Source organism: Pristis pectinata, chromosome 31, assembly GCF_009764475.1.
Source record: "Pristis pectinata isolate sPriPec2 chromosome 31, sPriPec2.1.pri, whole genome shotgun sequence".
Classification (NCBI taxonomy): domain Eukaryota; kingdom Metazoa; phylum Chordata; class Chondrichthyes; order Rhinopristiformes; family Pristidae; genus Pristis; species Pristis pectinata.
In genome coordinates this window covers 3,222,361-3,240,349 of record NC_067435.1, presented here as the reverse complement: position 1 = coordinate 3,240,349, position 17,989 = coordinate 3,222,361, and the positions used below count along the sequence as shown (strand labels likewise).

At 52.7% G+C, this 17,989-nt stretch overlaps 1 protein-coding gene across 1 annotated transcript; it reads right to left on the bottom strand.

The window, feature by feature from the left end:
- Window positions 1–6,907: 6,907 nt before the first annotated feature.
- mri1 (methylthioribose-1-phosphate isomerase 1) lies at window positions 6,908–17,989 on the bottom strand. Its single transcript, XM_052041810.1, is given in 8 exon segments — window positions 6,908–8,321; window positions 9,981–10,205; window positions 11,834–12,010; window positions 13,325–13,367; window positions 13,369–13,425; window positions 13,428–13,497; window positions 16,256–16,491; window positions 17,836–17,989. Coding segments are annotated over 8 exon segments (1,320 nt in total). The 5' UTR covers window positions 17,968–17,989; the 3' UTR covers window positions 6,908–7,941.

Below are 17,989 nucleotides of genomic sequence, written 5' to 3'. Positions count from 1 at the left end.
GAGGGAGGGAGGGAGGAAGAGGGCGGAGGGAGGGAGGGAGGAGAGGGCGGAGGGAGGGAGGGAGGAGAGGGCGGAGGGAGGGAGGGAGGAGAGGCGGAGGGAGGGAGGGAGGAGAGGGCGGAGGGAGGGAGGGAGGAGAGGGCGGAGGGAGGGAGGGAGGAGAGGGCGGAGGGAGGGAGGGAGGGAGGAGAGGAGGGAGGGAGGAGAGGAGGGAGGGAGGGAGGGAGGGAGGGAGGGAGGGAGGGAGGAGAGGAGGGAGGGAGGGAGGAGAGGAGGGAGGGAGGGAGGGAGGAGAGGAGGGAGGGAGGAGAGGAGGGAGGGAGGGAGGGAGGGAGGAGAGGAGGGAGGGAGGGAGGAGAGGAGGGAGGGAGGAGAGGAGGGAGGGAGGAGAGGAGGAGGGAGGGAGGAGAGGAGGGAGGGAGGGATCAGAGGAGGAGGGAGGAGGAGAGGAGGGAGGGAGGAGGGAGGAGAGGGCGGAGGGAGGGAGGGAGGGAGGGAGGAGAGGGCGGAGGGAGGGAGGGAGGAGAGGGAGGAGAGGGCGGAGGGAGGGAGGGAGGGAGGAGAGGGCGGAGGGAGGGAGGGAGGAGAGGGCGGAGGGAGGGAGGAGAGGGCGGAGGGAGGGAGGATGAGGGCGGAGGAGGGAGGGAGGAGGGAGGAGAGGGCGGAGGAGGGAGGGAGGGAGGAGAGGGCGGAGGGAGGGAGGGAGGGAGGACGAGGGCGGGAGGAGGGAGGAGGAGGAGAGGGCGGAGGGAGGGAGGGAGGAGAGGGCGGAGGGAGGGAGGGAGGGCGGAGGAGGGCGGAGGGAGGGAGGGAGGAGGAGAGGGCGGAGGGAGGGAGGGAGGGAGGGAGGAGAGGGCGGAGGGAGGGAGGGAGGAGAGGGCGGAGGGAGGAGAGGGCGGAGGGGGGGAGGGAGGGAGGGAGGGAGGGAGGAGAGGGCGGAGGGAGGGAGGGAGGAGAGGGAGGAGAGGGAGGGAGGGAGGAGGAGAGGGCGGAGGGAGGGAGGGAGGAGGAGAGGGCGGAGGGAGGGAGGGAGGAGAGGGCGGAGGGAGGGAGGGAGGAGAGGGCGGAGGGAGGGAGGGAGGGAGGAGAGGGCGGAGGGAGGGAGGAGAGGGCGGAGGGAGGGAGGGAGGAGAGGGCGGAGGGAGGGAGGGAGGGAGGGAGGGAGGAGAGGGCGGAGGGAGGGAGGGAGGGAGGAGAGGGCGGAGGGAGGGAGGGAGGGAGGAGAGGGCGGAGGGAGGGAGGGAGGGAGGAGAGGGCGGAGGGAGGGAGGGAGGGAGGAGAGGGCGGAGGGAGGGAGGGAGGAGAGGGAGGAGAGGGAGGGAGGGAGGAGGAGAGGGCGGAGGGAGGGAGGGAGGAGGAGAGGGCGAGAGGGAGGAGGGAGGAGGAGAGGGCGGAGGGAGGGAGGGAGGAGGAGAGGGGGGAGGGAGGGAGGAGGAGAGGCGGAGGGAGGGAGGGAGGGAGGGAGGAGAGGGCGGAGGGAGGGAGGGAGGAGGAGGAGAGGGCGGGAGGGAGGGAGGAGGGAGAGGGCGGAGGGAGGGAGGGAGGAGGAGAGGGCGGAGGGAGGGAGGGAGGAGGAGAGGGCGGAGGGAGGGAGGGAGGAGGAGAGGGCGGAGGGAGGGAGGAGGAGAGGGCGGAGGGAGGGAGGGGAGAGGGCGGAGGGAGGGAGGGAGGGGGAGAGGGCGGAGGGAGGGAGGGGGAGAGGAGGGAGGGGGAGAGGGCGGAGGGAGGGAGGGGGCGGAGGGAGAGGGAGGGAGGGAGGGGGAGAGGGAGGGGGAGAGGGGGAGAGGGAGGGAGGGAGGGAGGGGGAGGGAGAGGTTGTGGAGGGGCGGCGGGCTGGGGCACCAAAGAAGGTCACGGTGAGGTCCTGCACCGTGGGGATTGGCAGAGATTGTGGGGCAGAGAAGGTCGAGGAGCGGTGCGTGGTGGGAGCTTGAAGGTCGCAGGGCAGAGAATTATGGGACAGGGAAGGTCGCTGGTCGAGGTCGGTGGCGCCCTCTAGAGGTCCCTGGAATCCTACGCACCAACACCTGGTTGTTATAGAGTTGTTGTTGTATTGTAGAGTTATATAGAACAGAGAACAGTACAGCACAACACAGGCCCTTCGGCCCACAATGTTGTGCCAACCTTTAAACCGCGCCTTAAGGACTATCTAACCCCTTCCTCCCACATATCCCCCTAGTTTAAATTCCTCCATATGCTTATCTAAGAATCTCTTGAATTTCACCAATGTACCTGCCCCCACCACCACCCCAGGCAGCACATTCCGTGCCCCAACCGCTCTCTGGGTTTAAAAAAACCTTCCTCTGATATCTCCCTTGAACTTCCCACCCATTACTTTAAAGCCATGCCTTCTCGTATTGAGCATTGGTGCCCCTGGGAAAGAGGCGCTGGCTGTCCACTCTATCTATTCCTCGTAATATTTTGTACACCTCTATCATGTCTCCTCTCATCCTCCTCCTCTCCAAAGAGTAAAGCCCTAGCTCCCTTAGTCTCTCCTCATAATGCATACTTTCTAAACCAGGCAGCATTCTGGTAAATCTCCTCTGCACCCTTTCCAATACTTCCACATCTTTCCTATCATGAGGCGACCAGAACAGGACACAGTACTCTAAGTGTGGTCTAACCAGAGTTTTATAGAGCTGCATCATTACCTCACGGCTCTTAAACTCGATCCCACGACTTATGAATGCTAAACATAAGCTTTCTTAACTACCCTATCCCACCTGTGAGGCAACTTTCAGGAACTGTGGATATGAACCCCCAGATCCCTCTGCTCCTCCACACTACCCACAATCCTCCCATTAACTTTGTACTCTGCCTTGGAGTTTGTCCTTCCAAAGTGTACCACCTCACACTTCTCCGAATTGAACTCCATCTGCCATTTCTCAGCCCACCACCAACCTTTGTGTCTTCTGCAAACTTGCCAACCCACCCTTCTACACCCTCATCCAAATCGTTAATAAAAATCATGAAAAGCAGAGGTCCCAGAGCCAATCCTTGTGGGACACCGCTAGTCACAGACCTCCAATGTGAATGCACTCCCTCCACCACAACCCTCTGCTTTCTACAGGCAAGCCAATTCTGAATCCACATGGCCAAGCTTCCCTGGATCCCATGCCCTCTGACCTTCTGAAGAAGCCTACCATGGTTCTAGAGTTGTATTGTAGAGTAGTTTTGCAGAGTTGTTATATAAGATTTCTTTATTAGTCACATGTACATCGAAACACACAGTGAAATGCACCTTTTGTGTAGGGTATTCTGGGGGGCAGCGTGCAAGTGTCGCCACGCTTCCGGCACCAACATAGCATGCCCACAACTTCCTAACCCGTACGTCTTTGGAATGTGGGAGGAAACCGGAGCACCCGGAGGAAACCCACGCAGACACGGGGAGAACGTACAAACTCTTTACAGACAGTGGCGGAATTGAACCTTGGTGCTGGTGCTGTAATAGCGTCACACTGACGGCTACACTACCGTGCCACCCTGTAGTTGTTGTTGCCGAGTTGTTATATGTTTATGGAGTTGTTGTATTGTAGTGTTGTTTTTATATGGTCATAGAGTTATACAGCACAGAAACAGACCCTTCAGCCCAACGCGTCCATGCCCACCCAGATATCTATCTGAGGAGGTCCCAATGTCCCATCCCAACTGTTATAACTCTATTGAACGGACCTCTTGTACGATAAGATGAACTCTTGATCTCACAATCTATCTCATAATGGCCTTGCACCTTATTGTCTGCCTGCACTGCACCTTTCTCTGTAACTGTAACACTGTATTCTGCACTCTGTTATGCTTTCCCTTGTACTACCTCGATGTACTGATGTGATGAAATGATCTGTATAGATGGCATGCACAACAAAGTTTTTCACTGGACCTCGGTACATGTGACAATAATAAACCAATTCCAATTTGCCTGCATTTGGCACATATCCCCCTAAACTCTGGAGACACAAGAGATACTGGAATCAAGAGCAACACACAAGATGCTGGAGGAACTCAGTGGGTCAGACCATGTAGGGAAATGGACAGTCAGCGTTTAAGTCGAGACCCTTCAGATGATCGTCGATGTCCATTTCCCTGCACTGAGGCTGCCCGACCGGCTGATTCCCTCCAGCATCCTGTGTGTTGCTTCTTCTAAACCCTTTCGCCCAACAGATGCTGCTCGACCCACTGACTTCCTCCAGCAGATAGTGTGTTGCTCCAGATTCCAGCATCTGCAGTCTCTTGTGTCTCCTTTCCCTGTATGCAAACCTGTCCAAATGTCTTTTAAACATTGCCATTATACCTGCCTGTACCACTTCCTCTGGCAGTGCATTCCACATACCCACCACTTTCTGCGGTGAAAAAGTTGCCTCTCAAGCTCCCTCTTAAATCTTTCCCCTCTCACCTTAAACCTATGCCCTTCAGTTTTAGACTCCCCTATCCTGGGAAAGAGTGTGACCATTCATGCTATCTATGCCACACATGATTCTACACCCCTCAGTCTCCTACACTCCAGGGAATGGGACAGTATGTATCCAAAGGGGGAAATGGCCAGCTTCTGCATCATAAGTAAAATCAAGCAAAGGAGGATTCAGGCACACACAGGACATGGTTGGGGTTTCAATGAGGCTTTCAGGCACGGTGGTGTAGCAGTTAGCGTAACACTATTACAGCGCACAGGTTCAATTCCGGCTGCTGTCTGTAAGGAGTTTGTACGTTCTCCCCGTGTCTGCGTGGGTTTCCTCCGGGTGCTCCGATTTCCTCCCACATTCCAAAGACGTACGGGTTAGGAAGTTGTGGACATGCTATGTTGGCGCCAGAAGCGTGGCGACACTTGCGGGCTGCCCCCAGAACACTCTACACAAAAGATGCATTTCACTGTGTGTTTCGATGTACATGTGACTAATAAAGAAATCTCATCTTCAGGGAGACACAGAAGACGCCGGAATCTGGAGCAACAAACAATCCGCTGGAGGAACCCAGCGGGTCGAGCAGCATCTGTGGGGAAGAAGGAATTGTCGACGTTTCAAGTCAGCCCTGATGCAGGGTCTTGACGCGAAACGTCGACAGTTCCTTCCCCCCCACAGATGCTGCTCGACCCGCTGAGCTCCTCCAGCAGATTGTCACTCCAGATCAAACAACCGAAGCAGCAGCCACTCCCACTCTTCTCGAGTCTCTACTTCACAGAAACCATTTGAAAGTATTTTCTCCAACTGTAGCTTCAGACAGGAGGAGGTGATTCAGCCCCTTGAGATTGTTACACAGGAAGTTGTGTAAGTCGTGGGGTCGAGTTTAAGAGCCGCGAGGTAATGATGCAGCTCTACAAAACTCTGGTTAGACCACACTTGGAGCACTGTGTCCAGTTCTGGTCGCCTCATTATAGGAAGGATGTGGAAGTATTGGAAAGGGTGCAGAGATTTACCAGGATGCTGCCTGGTTTAGAGAGGATGCATTATGAGGAGAGACTAAGGGAGCTAGGGCTTTACTCTTTGGAGAGGAGGATGATGAGAGGAGACATGATAGAGGTGTACAAAATATTAAGAGGAATAGATAGAGTGGACAGCCAGCGCCTCTTTCCCAGGGCACCAATGCTCAATACAAGAGGGCATGGCTTTAAAGTAATGGGTGGGAAGTTCAAGGGAGATATCAGAGGAAGGTTTTTTTTTAAACCCAGAGAGTGGTTGGGGCACGGAATGTGCTGCCTGGGGTGGTGGTGGAGGCAGGTACATTCGTCAAATTCAAGAGATTGTTAGATAAGCATATTGAGTAATTTAAAATAGAGGGATATGTGGGAGGAAGGGGTTAGATAGTCTTAGGCGAGGTTTAAAGGTCGGCACAACATGGTGGACCGAAGGGCCTGTATTCTGTGGTTCTACGGTAGGAAGAGGCTGTTCCTGAGAAAACTTCCAACGAGATAACGGCAAATCCATGATTCCATCTATCCTACATTATTCCACACTTTCACCAATCCTGCCAAACAAAAGAAGTTGGTCCGTGGAATATTATCCAGAACTTGTTTTATTTGAATTGGGACAAGCCCCGGAGCCCAGCCCACCTCCTCCTAGGGAGAAGGTGGGGCCTATGACAGCGGCTCCAGGTTAGGCAGCTCTCGGAATTCCAGACGGATGGAGAAACCAACAGGAATTCTCCAATCCGGTCATTTTCCAGTTTTGCAATCTCTTGTTCTGAAGGAAAACGCTGGAAACACTCAGCAGGTCAGACATGTGGGAGGAGAAACAGTTAACATTTCAGGTCAACGAACTTTCTGCTTCTCCACTGATGCTGCCTGACCTGGTGAGTATTTTCCCGTTCCAAATCCAAATTTCTAGCACCTGCCGTATTTTGATCAAGGAACATTATATTGGTCCTTCTGTAACCCCAGATGCAGTGTGGACTCACCTGACTGCTTGATGACAGGGTTGTCCAAGGAGAGGACTTAGAAGGTGAGTCCTGAATGAGTGAAGTTAGAAGAACGAGGGTTCATTCCTCAGGAGGCTAAAGAAATTCGGCATGTCCCCTTTGATCCTCACCAATTTTTATTGATGCACCATAGAAAGCATCCTATCTGGATGCATCACGGCTTGGTACAGCAACTGCTCTGCCCATGACCGCAAGAAACTGCAGAGAGTTGTGGACACAGCTCAGCACATCACGGAAACCAGCCTCCTCTCCTTGGACTCTGTCTACACTTCTCGCTGCCTCGGTAAAGCAGCCAACATAATCAAAAAACCCCACCCACCCCGGACATTCTCTTTCTCCCCCCTCCCATCGGGCAGAAGATACAAAAGCCTGAAAGCACAAACCACCAGGCTCAAGGGACAGCTTCTATCCCACTGTTATAAGACTATTGAACAGTCCCCTAGTACAACAAAATGGACTCCTGACCTCACAATTCTACCTCGTTATGGCCTTGCACCCTTATTGTCTGCCTGCACCCCAGCACATTCTTAGCAATGCAAAAAGACTTATTTCACTGTGTGTTTCGATGTACATGGCTAATAAATATCTAATATCTCTGTAGCTATAATCATTCTGCGTTGTTATTGTTTTCCCTTGTACTACCTCGATGCATCATTGACCTGTACAATCAGTATGCAAGACAAGTTTTTCACTGTACCTCGATACATGTGACAATAATAAACCAACTCCAATCCATTTTGTTGGGCAAACACGATTCTGAGAGTGATGTTCCTGTCATTGGAAGAGGCCAGAATAAAAGCTTGGCCACTTGCAGAGATGTTTCATCAGAGTTCTGAGCCTTCGGCATTCTTTACCTCAGAATCAGTGGATGCCTGGTCATTGAGAGTTGACATCAGTAGGACTGAGGAACTCCTAACAATGAAGTTGGCCTTCATCAGTTAGGGTATTGAGTACAGGAGTTGGGACGTTATGTTACAGTTGTACAAAACGTTGGTGGGGCTGCACTTGGAGTATTGTGCAGTTCTGGTCGCCCTGTTACAGGAAAAATGTTACTAAACTAGAAAGAGTGCAGAAAAGATTTCCCAGGATGTTGCCTGGACTTGGGGGCCTGAGTTACAAGGAGGGGTTTGTGTAGACCAGGACTTTATTCCCTGGAACATCGGAGATTGAGGGCTGACCTGACAGAGGTGTATAAGACCATGAGGGCATAGACAGGGTGAAAGCACACAGTCTTTTTCCCAGGGAGGGGGTGCTAAAAACAAGAGGGCAGAGGTTTAAGATCAGAGACGAGAGATTTAAAAGGGACATCAGGGGCAGCTTCTTCACACAAAGAGTGGTGCGTATTTGGGATGAGCTGCCAGAAATAATGGTTGAGGCGGGCACATGAACAACGTCTAAAGCAACCTAGATAAGTCCATGGATAGGAGATGTTTAGAGGGCTATGGGCCAAACGCAGGCAGATGGGACTGGCTCGCTGGGCAACACAGCCGGCATGGACAAGTTGGGCCAAAGGGCCTGTTTCCGTGCTGTATGACTCTATGACCAACTGGTGAAGAGGGGGAACTGCCTGTGACTGTACTGAACGAGAGCCAGGCTCAACAGGCCTGTTCCTGCTTTTATTTGTTGAGTTATTCCCACTACAAAACCAGCACAAAGAGGAACTACTGCAATCCTCAAGTTTATGAAATTGAAGAGCACGTTTGGACTTTGTACAGAATGAAACCACTGGGCCATTGGAAAGGGCAGGAAGGAACTTGTCATCCAGATGTTCCGAATGCCTGCTTCAGGAGACCAGCTGTGTCCTCTCAGCGAGCACTTCTGCAGCTCCGAAGGGTCGTGGACTCCTAACTCGGTGATGAATCCCGTGATCAGGTCATGAGGAGTGATGTCGAATCCAGGATTCCACACCCCGATCCCTGCAGACAGAGAACATAACCAAACCCCTTTTCAGACACAAGAGATTCTACAGATGCTGGAATCTGGAGCAACACACAAAATGCTGAGGACTCAGCAGCTCAGGCAGCATCCGTGGAGGGAAATAAATAGTCTGTTTCGCGTCTAGGCCCAGCGGGAGTGAAGAAGAGCAATTAAGGTGACCCTCCCGATGAAAGGGTCTCGACCCGAAACGTCGACCGTTTATTTCCCCCAACAGATGCTGCCTGACCTGCTGAGTCCCTCCAGCACTTTGTGCGAATTGCCCCTTTTCAGACAGACAGAAGTTACCACCCAGGTCATTCTCTCCTCTTCCATCGGGTAGAAGATACAGGAGCCTGAGGGCACGTACCACCAGACTTAAGGACAGCTTCTACCCCACTGTGATAAGACTATTGAACGGTTCCCTTATACAATGAGATGGACTATGACCTCAGGATCTACCTTGTTGTGACCTTGCACCTTATTGCACTGCACTTTTCTCTGTAGCTTGTGACACTTTACTCTGTACTGTTATTGTTTTTACCTGTACTACATCAATGCACTCTGTACCACCTCGATGCACTCTGTACTAACCCAATGTAACTGCACTGTGTAATGAAGTGACCTGTACAATCAGTACGCAAGACAAGTTTTTCACTGTACCTCGGTACAAGTGACAATAATAAACCATACATCCTATCTTCCCCCTGCTTGATCTTCCCAGTTCCCAGATGGATGTAATGGGATGGAGTCACGGAGTCATACAGCATGGAAGCAGGCCCTCCAGACCAACTGGTCCATACTGAACAAGATTCCCATCTAAGCCAGTCCCATTTGCCACGTTTGGCCCATCTCCCTCTGAACCTTTCCTATCCATGTCCCTGTCCAAGTGTCTTAAATGTTGTTAATGTACCTGCCTTAACTACCTCCTCAATCTACCTCATCATGGCCCTTGCACCTTATTGTCTGCCTGTACTGCACCTTTCTCTGCAACTGTAACACTTTATTCTGCATCCTGTTATTGCTTTTCCCTTGGTCGCAGGGGAGTGCAGTGGATGGCGTAACGCTATTACAGCGCCAGCAAACTGGTTCAATTTCAGCCACTGTCTGTAAGGAGCTTGTACCCTTCTCCCCTTGTCTGCGTGGGTTTCCTCCGGGTGCTCCGGTTTCCTCCCACATTCCAAAGACGTACGGGTTAGGAAGTTGTGGGCATGCTATGTTGGCGCCGGAAGCGTGGCAACACTTGCGGGCTGCCCCCAGAACACTCTATGCAAAAGATGCATTTCACTGTGTGTTTCGATGTACATGTGACTAATAAATAAATGTCTAATCCTACTACCTCAATGTACTGATGTATGCACTGATCTGTATGGATGGCATGCACAAGTTTTTCACTGTATCTCGGTATGTGCGGCAATAATAAACCAATAACCAAGTAGCTGTTCCTGAAACTGGTGGTGTGGGACGTCTGTACCTTCTGCCCGATGTGGGACAGGAAGCCCTGACAGCGCGGCGCTCCCCCGGCACTGCTCTGCGGACTCCCAGCCGAACCTCTGGACTGGGACGCGAGATCGGACTCAGGGGCGGGAGTCGGCGACGAGACAGAGACGCGAGAGAAAACCGACTCGCGAGAGCTGCGCTCACCGACAGCAGCCCCTCACCTGGCGCCGCGATGCGGACTCCATTAACGTCCGTGAGTTCCTCAGCAGGCCGTTCCTCCACCACGATCTGCTCGCCCCGCTCCAGGCCGGGATCACACGACGTGCTGGGGGCCGCCACGTAGAAGGGGATGCGGTGGTGGCGGGCCGAGATGGCCAGCTGGTACGTGCCGATTTTATTGGCCGTGTCGCCGTTGGCCGCGATCCGGTCTGCTCCCACCACGACGGCTGCAGGAGTGGGAAAGGCGGACAAGTTAGCCCCTGCCCCCTCCTTCCTCCCCAACCCCTAATCAGTCCAACTCACATCAGCACCACGTCCTGGAGATCAACTCAGTTCTGCTCGTGAAGCACCGGTACTAATCAATCCAGTTCTCAGGCAGTGAAGATAAGATTTATTAGTCACACGTACATTGAAACACACAGTGAAGTGTGTCTTTTGCATCGAGTGTTCTGGGGCAGCCGCAAGTGTCGCCTCGCTTCTGGCACCAACATAGCACGCCCACAACTTCCCTAACCCGTACGTCTTTGGAATGTGGGAGGAAACCGGAGCACCCGGAGGAAACCCACGCAGACACGGGGAGAAACATACAAACTCCTTACAGACAGCAGCCAGAATTGAACCCGGGTCGCTGGCGCTGTAAAGCGCCTATGCTAACCACTACACTACCGTGCACTGGCCTTCATCAATCGGGGCATTGAGTATCGGGGTTGGGATGTTATGTTGCACATGATGTTGGTGAGGGCACATTTGCAGTATTTTGTGTTCAGTTTTTGGTCACCCTGCTATAGGAAGGATGTTATTGTCCTTGGAGAGGGAGCACGCGGTCTCCGCGGGCACCCTGGTTTGAGTTCTGCGCTTGGTGGGCCCCTCAGGAGATCGCGTGTGTCGTGCAAGGTGAAATGCGATCCTTCTCTGAAGTGTTGCGCCTGCGTTTAGCAGGTGTTCGTTTGCATTATTGCTGTAGTTATGTAGATGCATAGTTTGTCTTTCTTCTCTTTTCTGTATTATTTGTAGTATTTTGACACCGGTTTGTCATTTTGTAGTGCTTTTAGCTAATAAACATTTATATTAAAATAAAAGGAAGGATGTTGTTAAACTGGAAAAGAGTCCAGGAAAGACCTACGAGGATGTCACCAGACTCGAGGGACAGGGTTATAGGGAGAGGTTGAGCAAATGGGACCTTATTCCTTGGAGTGTAGGAGACTGAGGGGTGACCTTATAGAGGTGTATAAAATCACGAGGGGAGTGGATAGAGTGAAAGCACTCAGACTTTTCCCAGGATTGGGGAATCAAGAGGGCACAAGTTTAAGGTGAGAGGGGAGAGATTTGATAGGAACCTGAGGGGCAACTTTTCACCCAGAGGGTGGTGCGTATATGGAGACGAGCTGCCAGAAGACGTGGTTGAGGCAGGTAGATTAACGACATTTAAAAGACCATTGGACAGGTACATGGATAGGGAAGGTTTAGAGGGATATGGGCAAATACGGGCAAATGGGACTAGCTTTAGATGGGAATCTTGGTCAGCATGGACCAGTTGGCCGAAGGGCCTGTTTCCGTGCTGCATGTTTTCAGTTCTTGTGTTTTGGGCACTGATGTAAACCAGGTGCCCGCTGCTCCAGAGAAAACAACCCACGTTTGTTCAACCTCTCCTTTTGCTCATACCCTCTAATCCAGGCAGCAGCCTGGTGAATCTCTTCAGCACCCCTCCAAAGCCTCCACATCCTTTCTGTAATGGGGTGACCAGAACTACACACAATACTCTAATTCCAGTGTCTGGCCTACCCAGGGTCATTCCAACATGACTCCAGGGGTTGGGACAGTGATCCGTGGAGACATTCCAAAATCAGAAAACTACCTGAAATATGCTTCTCTTTCATCGCCATGGAAACCATGCTATCGGCAATGAGCGTGGCAGGGATTTTCTCATAGGTCAGCTCGTACGCAGTCAGTCGCGCTCCCTGGTTATACGGTCGGGTCTCCGTGCAATAGACGTGTTCGAGGCGACCCAAGGCCCAGAGAGATCGGATCACACCTGTCAGGAGAAGGGGATAACAAACTGCATTTACATAGCACCTTTAGTGCAGTGGATCATCCAAGATGGAGACACAAGAGGCTGCAGATGCTGGAATCCGGAGCAACAAACAATCTGCTGGGGGAACTCAGCAGGTCGAGCAGCAATCTGTTGGGGGAAATGGACAGTCGACATTTCGGGTCGGGACCCTTCATCTGGACAAAAAGATGGAGGGGAGGTGAGGGGAGGGGGTGGGGCAAGAATCAGCAGGCAATAGGTGGATCCAGGTGAGGAGGGGTGATAGGCAGATGGAGGAGGGGAGGGTGGGAATAGTGACAGAGGCCGGGAGGCGGAGGTGAGAGGGCCGTAGATGATGGGATCTGACAGGAGAGCAAAGTGGAACTTGGAACCAAGGGAGGAAGGGCAGATGGGAACAGTGGGGGCTGGGGATAGAAACAGGGTGATGGAGGCTGGTGTGGTGTGTAGAGGAGCTGGGTACGTCAGGAGGAGAGAGGAAAGGGACAGAGTGGGAGCAGGTTCCGGAAGATGGAGAATTCGACGTTCATGCCGTCGGGGTGTAGACCACCCAGGGGGAATATGAGGGGCTGTTCCTCCAGTTTGCAGTTGGCCTCACCCTGGCAGTGGAGGAAGCCGAGGACAGACGTGTCGGTGTGGGAATGGGGAGGGAATTAAAATGTCCTGCAACCCGGAGTTCCAGACGGCCATTGCAAATGTGCTTGGTCAATCAGTCACCTAACCTAGTCCTGGTGTCACCGATGTAGAGGAGGCCACATTGGGAGCATCAGGTGCAACAAACAAGGTTGGAGGAGATGCATGTGAATACCTGCCTCACCTGGGAGGGCTGTTTAGGGCTCAAGGTGTGTCACAGGAACACTGTCAAAGCAAAATCTGAAACCAAACCTCAGGGGAGAAAAAAGGTAAATTAGGACTGGTGACTTGGTAACCAAACTGACCAAAAGGAGGTGAAGGGGTCGAGGACGGGTTTCCAGAACTTGGGAAAGATGTGGATGAGGCAGGAGAGTGGAGATTAGCTGGACTACCCATCTCCTAGAACAGAGAGGTTCGAGGGGCTGAATAGACTGGTCTTATTTTGTTCTCAGGGTCTGGACCTTGGAAGGCCAGGCTGCCAATCGATGAGTGAAGGAGGTGTGCATGAGATCGGAATCGGTGGAAGGAGCTACCTCAGAACGTCATGGTACCGGAGGAGGTTCCAGGGATGGGGAGGAGCAGGACAAAGGAGAAAGTAACGGGTGGACGCAATCAGAGGAGAAAGCGGCCCTTGTCCAATCAGTGTTGAGATTAGCGGGCTCTCACCCAGCGCTGTGCCGTATCCTGCTGTAGCCAGAGAGCCGGTGTTTACAATGGGTGAGGATCGTCACTTTGTCCGTCTCCGCCTTGGACAAGATATGTTCGGCACACCGTGGGATCCAATACTGCGGTTGTCACAGATATCCTTCTCCAACATGGACTCGATTCTGCAAATCAGACTTTTTTGTTGGGAAGACAAGAAAATCCTTTAGAACGTAGAAAAGTACAGCACAGGAACAGGCCCTTCGGCCCACAATGTTGTGCCAAACTAATTAAACACCAAACTAAACTAATCCCTCTGCCTGCACAAGGACCATATCCCTCCATTCCCTGCACATTCATGGGCCTATCTAAGAGCCTCTTAAGCATCTCTGTTGTATCTGCCTCCACCCCCACCCCGGCAGCACTTTCCAGGCACCCACCACTCTCTGTGTAAAAAAAACTTGCCCTGCACATCTCCTTCGGACTTACCCCCTCTCACCTTAGATACATCCCCTCCAGTATTAGACATTCAACCCTGGGAAGAAGATACCGGCTGTCTCCTCTATCTACTCCTCTCATAATCTTATAAACCTCTATCAGGTCTCCCCTCAGCCTCTGCCACTTCAGAGGAAACAACCTAAGTTTGTCCATCCTCTCCTCATAGCACATGCCCTCTAATCCAGGCAGCATCTGGTAAACCTCTTCTGCACCCTCTCCAAAGCCTCCACACCCTTCCTGTAATTGGGTGACCAGAACTGAATGCAATACTCCAGATACTCAAGACTCCTGACTCTTGAACTCAATGCCTCGACTAATAAGGCAGGCATGCCATACACCTTCTTTACCAAACCTATGGACCCGTGGAGCCACTTTCAGAGGGAAAGCCAGGATTAGCTGCTCCCAATCCAGTTGCCAATCGATCTGATGGCATTTTTTCCGGATGGAAGGTTAAGTGAAAGCAGCCAAACTTGTCCCTCCTTTATCTAATAAAAAGGGGATTATGTTGCAGGAAGATTATAAACCAAGACCCCAAGAGCCAGGATCATCTGAACAAGCACAACAGTCGTTGTATTTGTACTGGAGCCTTTCATACGGTCAAGTTCGCATAGCCTTGACCCAGAGGAACTACCTGGAGAGTGCAGAAATCTGAGACCTGCAAGGTCAGAACACTTTTTTGGGACAAGGAATGTGGTGCAAGGGACACAGAGGGATACAAAACAAGGATTAGACCTTAAACACAAAAGGAAAAAGCAACCCAACCATGGCTACAGAGGTTAAGGATAAGGTTGTCAGATAAAGAAGCAAGCCCAAGAACTGGGAGCAGTGGAGAGTTTAAAAGCTCCAAGAGAAACTGTACAAGAGTTAGCCTGCAAGGAACATAAAAAGTAGGACTGCAAATTTCCTACAAGCATGCAAGAAGAAAAAGATCAGTGGAAGACAAATATACAGCCAAAATTAGGAGAATTTATAATTTAACAGAAATGGCAGGACCATGGAACAAATACTTTGATTCCATCTTCACAGAAGCAGACACAAATAACTTTCCAGATATGGTTGGGAGTCTGACGACAAATTAATATTAGTTTAAAAGTGGTCCTCCTCCTATTTTCTAAACATCAATTAACCTCATCTCTGAAAGCTGGCCTCTGCTAGTGCAGAAGTCAGATTCAAATTGCATTCAGATTAGTTAATTGTCATATACACGAGGGTGCAATGAAATTCCTCGCTCGTGTGAAGCTCACAGAGTAAACAGTGTACGTGGTAATGATAAATACAGCAATATATGCAGAAATCAGCACAAACAACAGGATGGTGCAAAGATATCATCGTGCAAAAAGAAATGTTGAAGTGACAAGAACAGGAGAACGTGCCAGCACCAGCGGGAAGGGGACGTGGAAGATGGAAACCTGGGCTACAGACTGGAACCCAAACTCACCCTAAACCACAAGATGGACCTGATGAACCCCCCAAACGTAAAACCAGCTCTTTATCTAGAACTTCTCAGAAGATATGGTCACCACTGACATTTATCATCTATCTCTCGTTGCTTCGGAACTGAGAAAGCAGTTGAGAGTCAACCACATATAGGCCTTTAATCTCCTTCCCTGTTAATGAACCAGATTGTTTTAACACAATCCAGGAGTTAATGTTGCTATGACCACCATTTGTTTAACGAAAAGTCCGCACCTATTTAATTTCCCAAATTTAAATTGCCGACTGCTTCGTCCTTTTTTTTATATAAAAGCAAGGATGTGCTGCTGAAGTTTATAAGGCGTTGTCAGACCACATTGGGAGCAGGTTTGGGCCCGTATCTAAGGAAGGATGTGCTGGCCCTGGAGAGGGTCCAGAGGAGGTTCACAAGAATGATCCCAGGAATGAAGGGCTTTACGTATGAGGAGCGGTTTTGATGTCTCTGGGCCATCGAGTCAGAAGGATGAGGGAGGTGGGATCTCATTGAAACCTACCGGATACAGAAAGGCCTGGATAGAGTGGACATGGAGAGGATGTTTCCATCAGTGGGAGAGTCTGGGATCTGAGGACACAGCCTTGGAATAAAGGGACGTCCCTTCGGAACTGAGATGTGGAGGAATTTCTTCAGCCAGAGGGTGGTGAATCTGTGGGGATTCGTTGCCACAGAGGGTGGTGGAGGCCAAGTCATTGGGGTACTTAAGGCAGAGACTGATAGTTCGATTGGTAAGGGGGGGGGGGGTTAAGGGTTACAGGGAGAAAGCAGGAGAATGGGGATTGAAAAAAATCAGCCATGATTGAACGGTGGAGCAGATTCGACGGGCAGAATGGCCTAATTCTGCTTCTAGATCTTATGACTGACACAGACCTCTGGTAGCTAGTCCAGTGACAATCTCCGCACCTCCACAACCATTGGATGAGGGTGGACCTAGAGTGTACCCAAGGCTGCCCGGCAGAGAGAGGAGTTAGCTTCTGGCTGGCACTCACCTTTCTTTGAAGTTCTCCAGAGTGAAATCCGCCCGCTCGACCTCACATGCTATAAATCGGGACAGTTGCTGGGCTGCCGTTGCCATGTTAACAGCCGTGGGCCTGGCAGTTACTAGGTAGTCCAGTGACTCCAGAGCAAAGGTTGCCATGGCTTCCTTGTCACGGTCCTCCCTGTGGTGAAGCTCCACGGCAAGACTCAAACACCCAACGATGGCGATGGCTGGAGCTCCCCGCACCTGGAAAGAGGTCCAAGATTACAAGGTGGTCAGGGAGATGCTGGGGAGAGCGAGGCCAGGGTCAGAGACCCTGTCAAGGCCCCTCCTGAAGGAAGAGGTCACAGAGGGGTGGACACAAAGTCCTGAAGCCTTGAAACCCAACAACATGCTAAAAACTAGCAAGCATTGGGTGGAAGGTTTTGTCTCTACACAACCATGTCCACAGTCTCTGCACTGAGCTGGTCCACCTGGATCCTCCCATTCCCACTTTCTTTACATAGAGACACGAGAGACTGCAGATGCTGGACGGTAGTGTAGCGGTCAGCATAACGCTATAACAGTGCCAGTGACCCGGTTCAAATCCGGCCGCCGTCTGTAGGAGTTTGTACATTCTCCTCATGTCTGCGTGGGTTTCCTCCGCGGTTTCCTCCCACATTTCAAAGATGTACGGGTTAGGAAGTTGCGGGCATGTTATGTTGGTGCTGGAAGCGGGGCAACACTTGCGGGCTGCCCCCAGAACACTCAATGCAAAAGATGCATTTCACTGTGTGTTTCGATGTACATGCAACTAATAAAGAAATCTTATCTTGTCTTATCTTATCTGGAGCAACACATAAGATGCTGGAGGAACTCAGAGGTCAGGCAGCCTCTGTGGAGGGAAACGGACAGTCGACGTTTCGGGTCAAGACCCTCCATCCGGACTGAAGGATAGAGAGGAGACAGCCGGCGTAAAGAGGTGAGGGGACAGGGCGGAGCAAGAGCTGCAGGTGATATGGATCCAGGTGTTTTTTTATTTACATACCTCCCTGATGTTCACTGAACACCTTCCCCCCCCCCCCCCAATCACAACCTCTTCCCTTTGCTACCCCCAGTGACCCCCCCGTCACTTCCCCACTCTCAGTCCCCTTGTGACACCCAGATGGTATCCGTCCATCCCAACCCAACTGATATTCTCCTCACCCCCTCCCTCCCCTCCCCCTCTCCCCCTCCCTCCCCCCCCTCTCCCCCTCCCTCCCCCCCTCTCCCCCTCCCCCTCCCCTCCCTCCCCCTCTCCCCCTCCCCCTCCCCCTCCCTCCCCCTCTCCCCCTCCCCCTCCCTCCCCCTCTCCCCCTCTCTCCCCTCCCCCTCTCTCCCCCTCCCTCCCCTCCTCCCTCTCCCTCCCTCCCCTCCTCCCCCTCTCCCTCCCCCCTCTCCCTCCTCCCTCCTCCCCCTCCCCCTCCTCTCCCCCTCCCCTCCTCCCCCTCTCCCCTCCCTCCCCCCCCTCCCTCCCCCCCCTCCCCCTCCCCCCTCCCCTCCCCCCCCTCCCCCCCCCCCCCCCCCCCCCCCCCCCCCCCCTCCCCGCCCCCCTCCCCCCCCTCCCCGCACCCTCATGTCCCGGATCGCCTCCCAGGCGGCGCGGACGCCGTGGATCTGCCGGTAGAGGCTGCACTGGGGCAGGAGGAGTTGGTCCAGGACGCTGAGGCTGCCCCGCCGGTAGCGCACGGCCTGGAGACTCATGGCTGCTGTCCCGGGGCGGAGC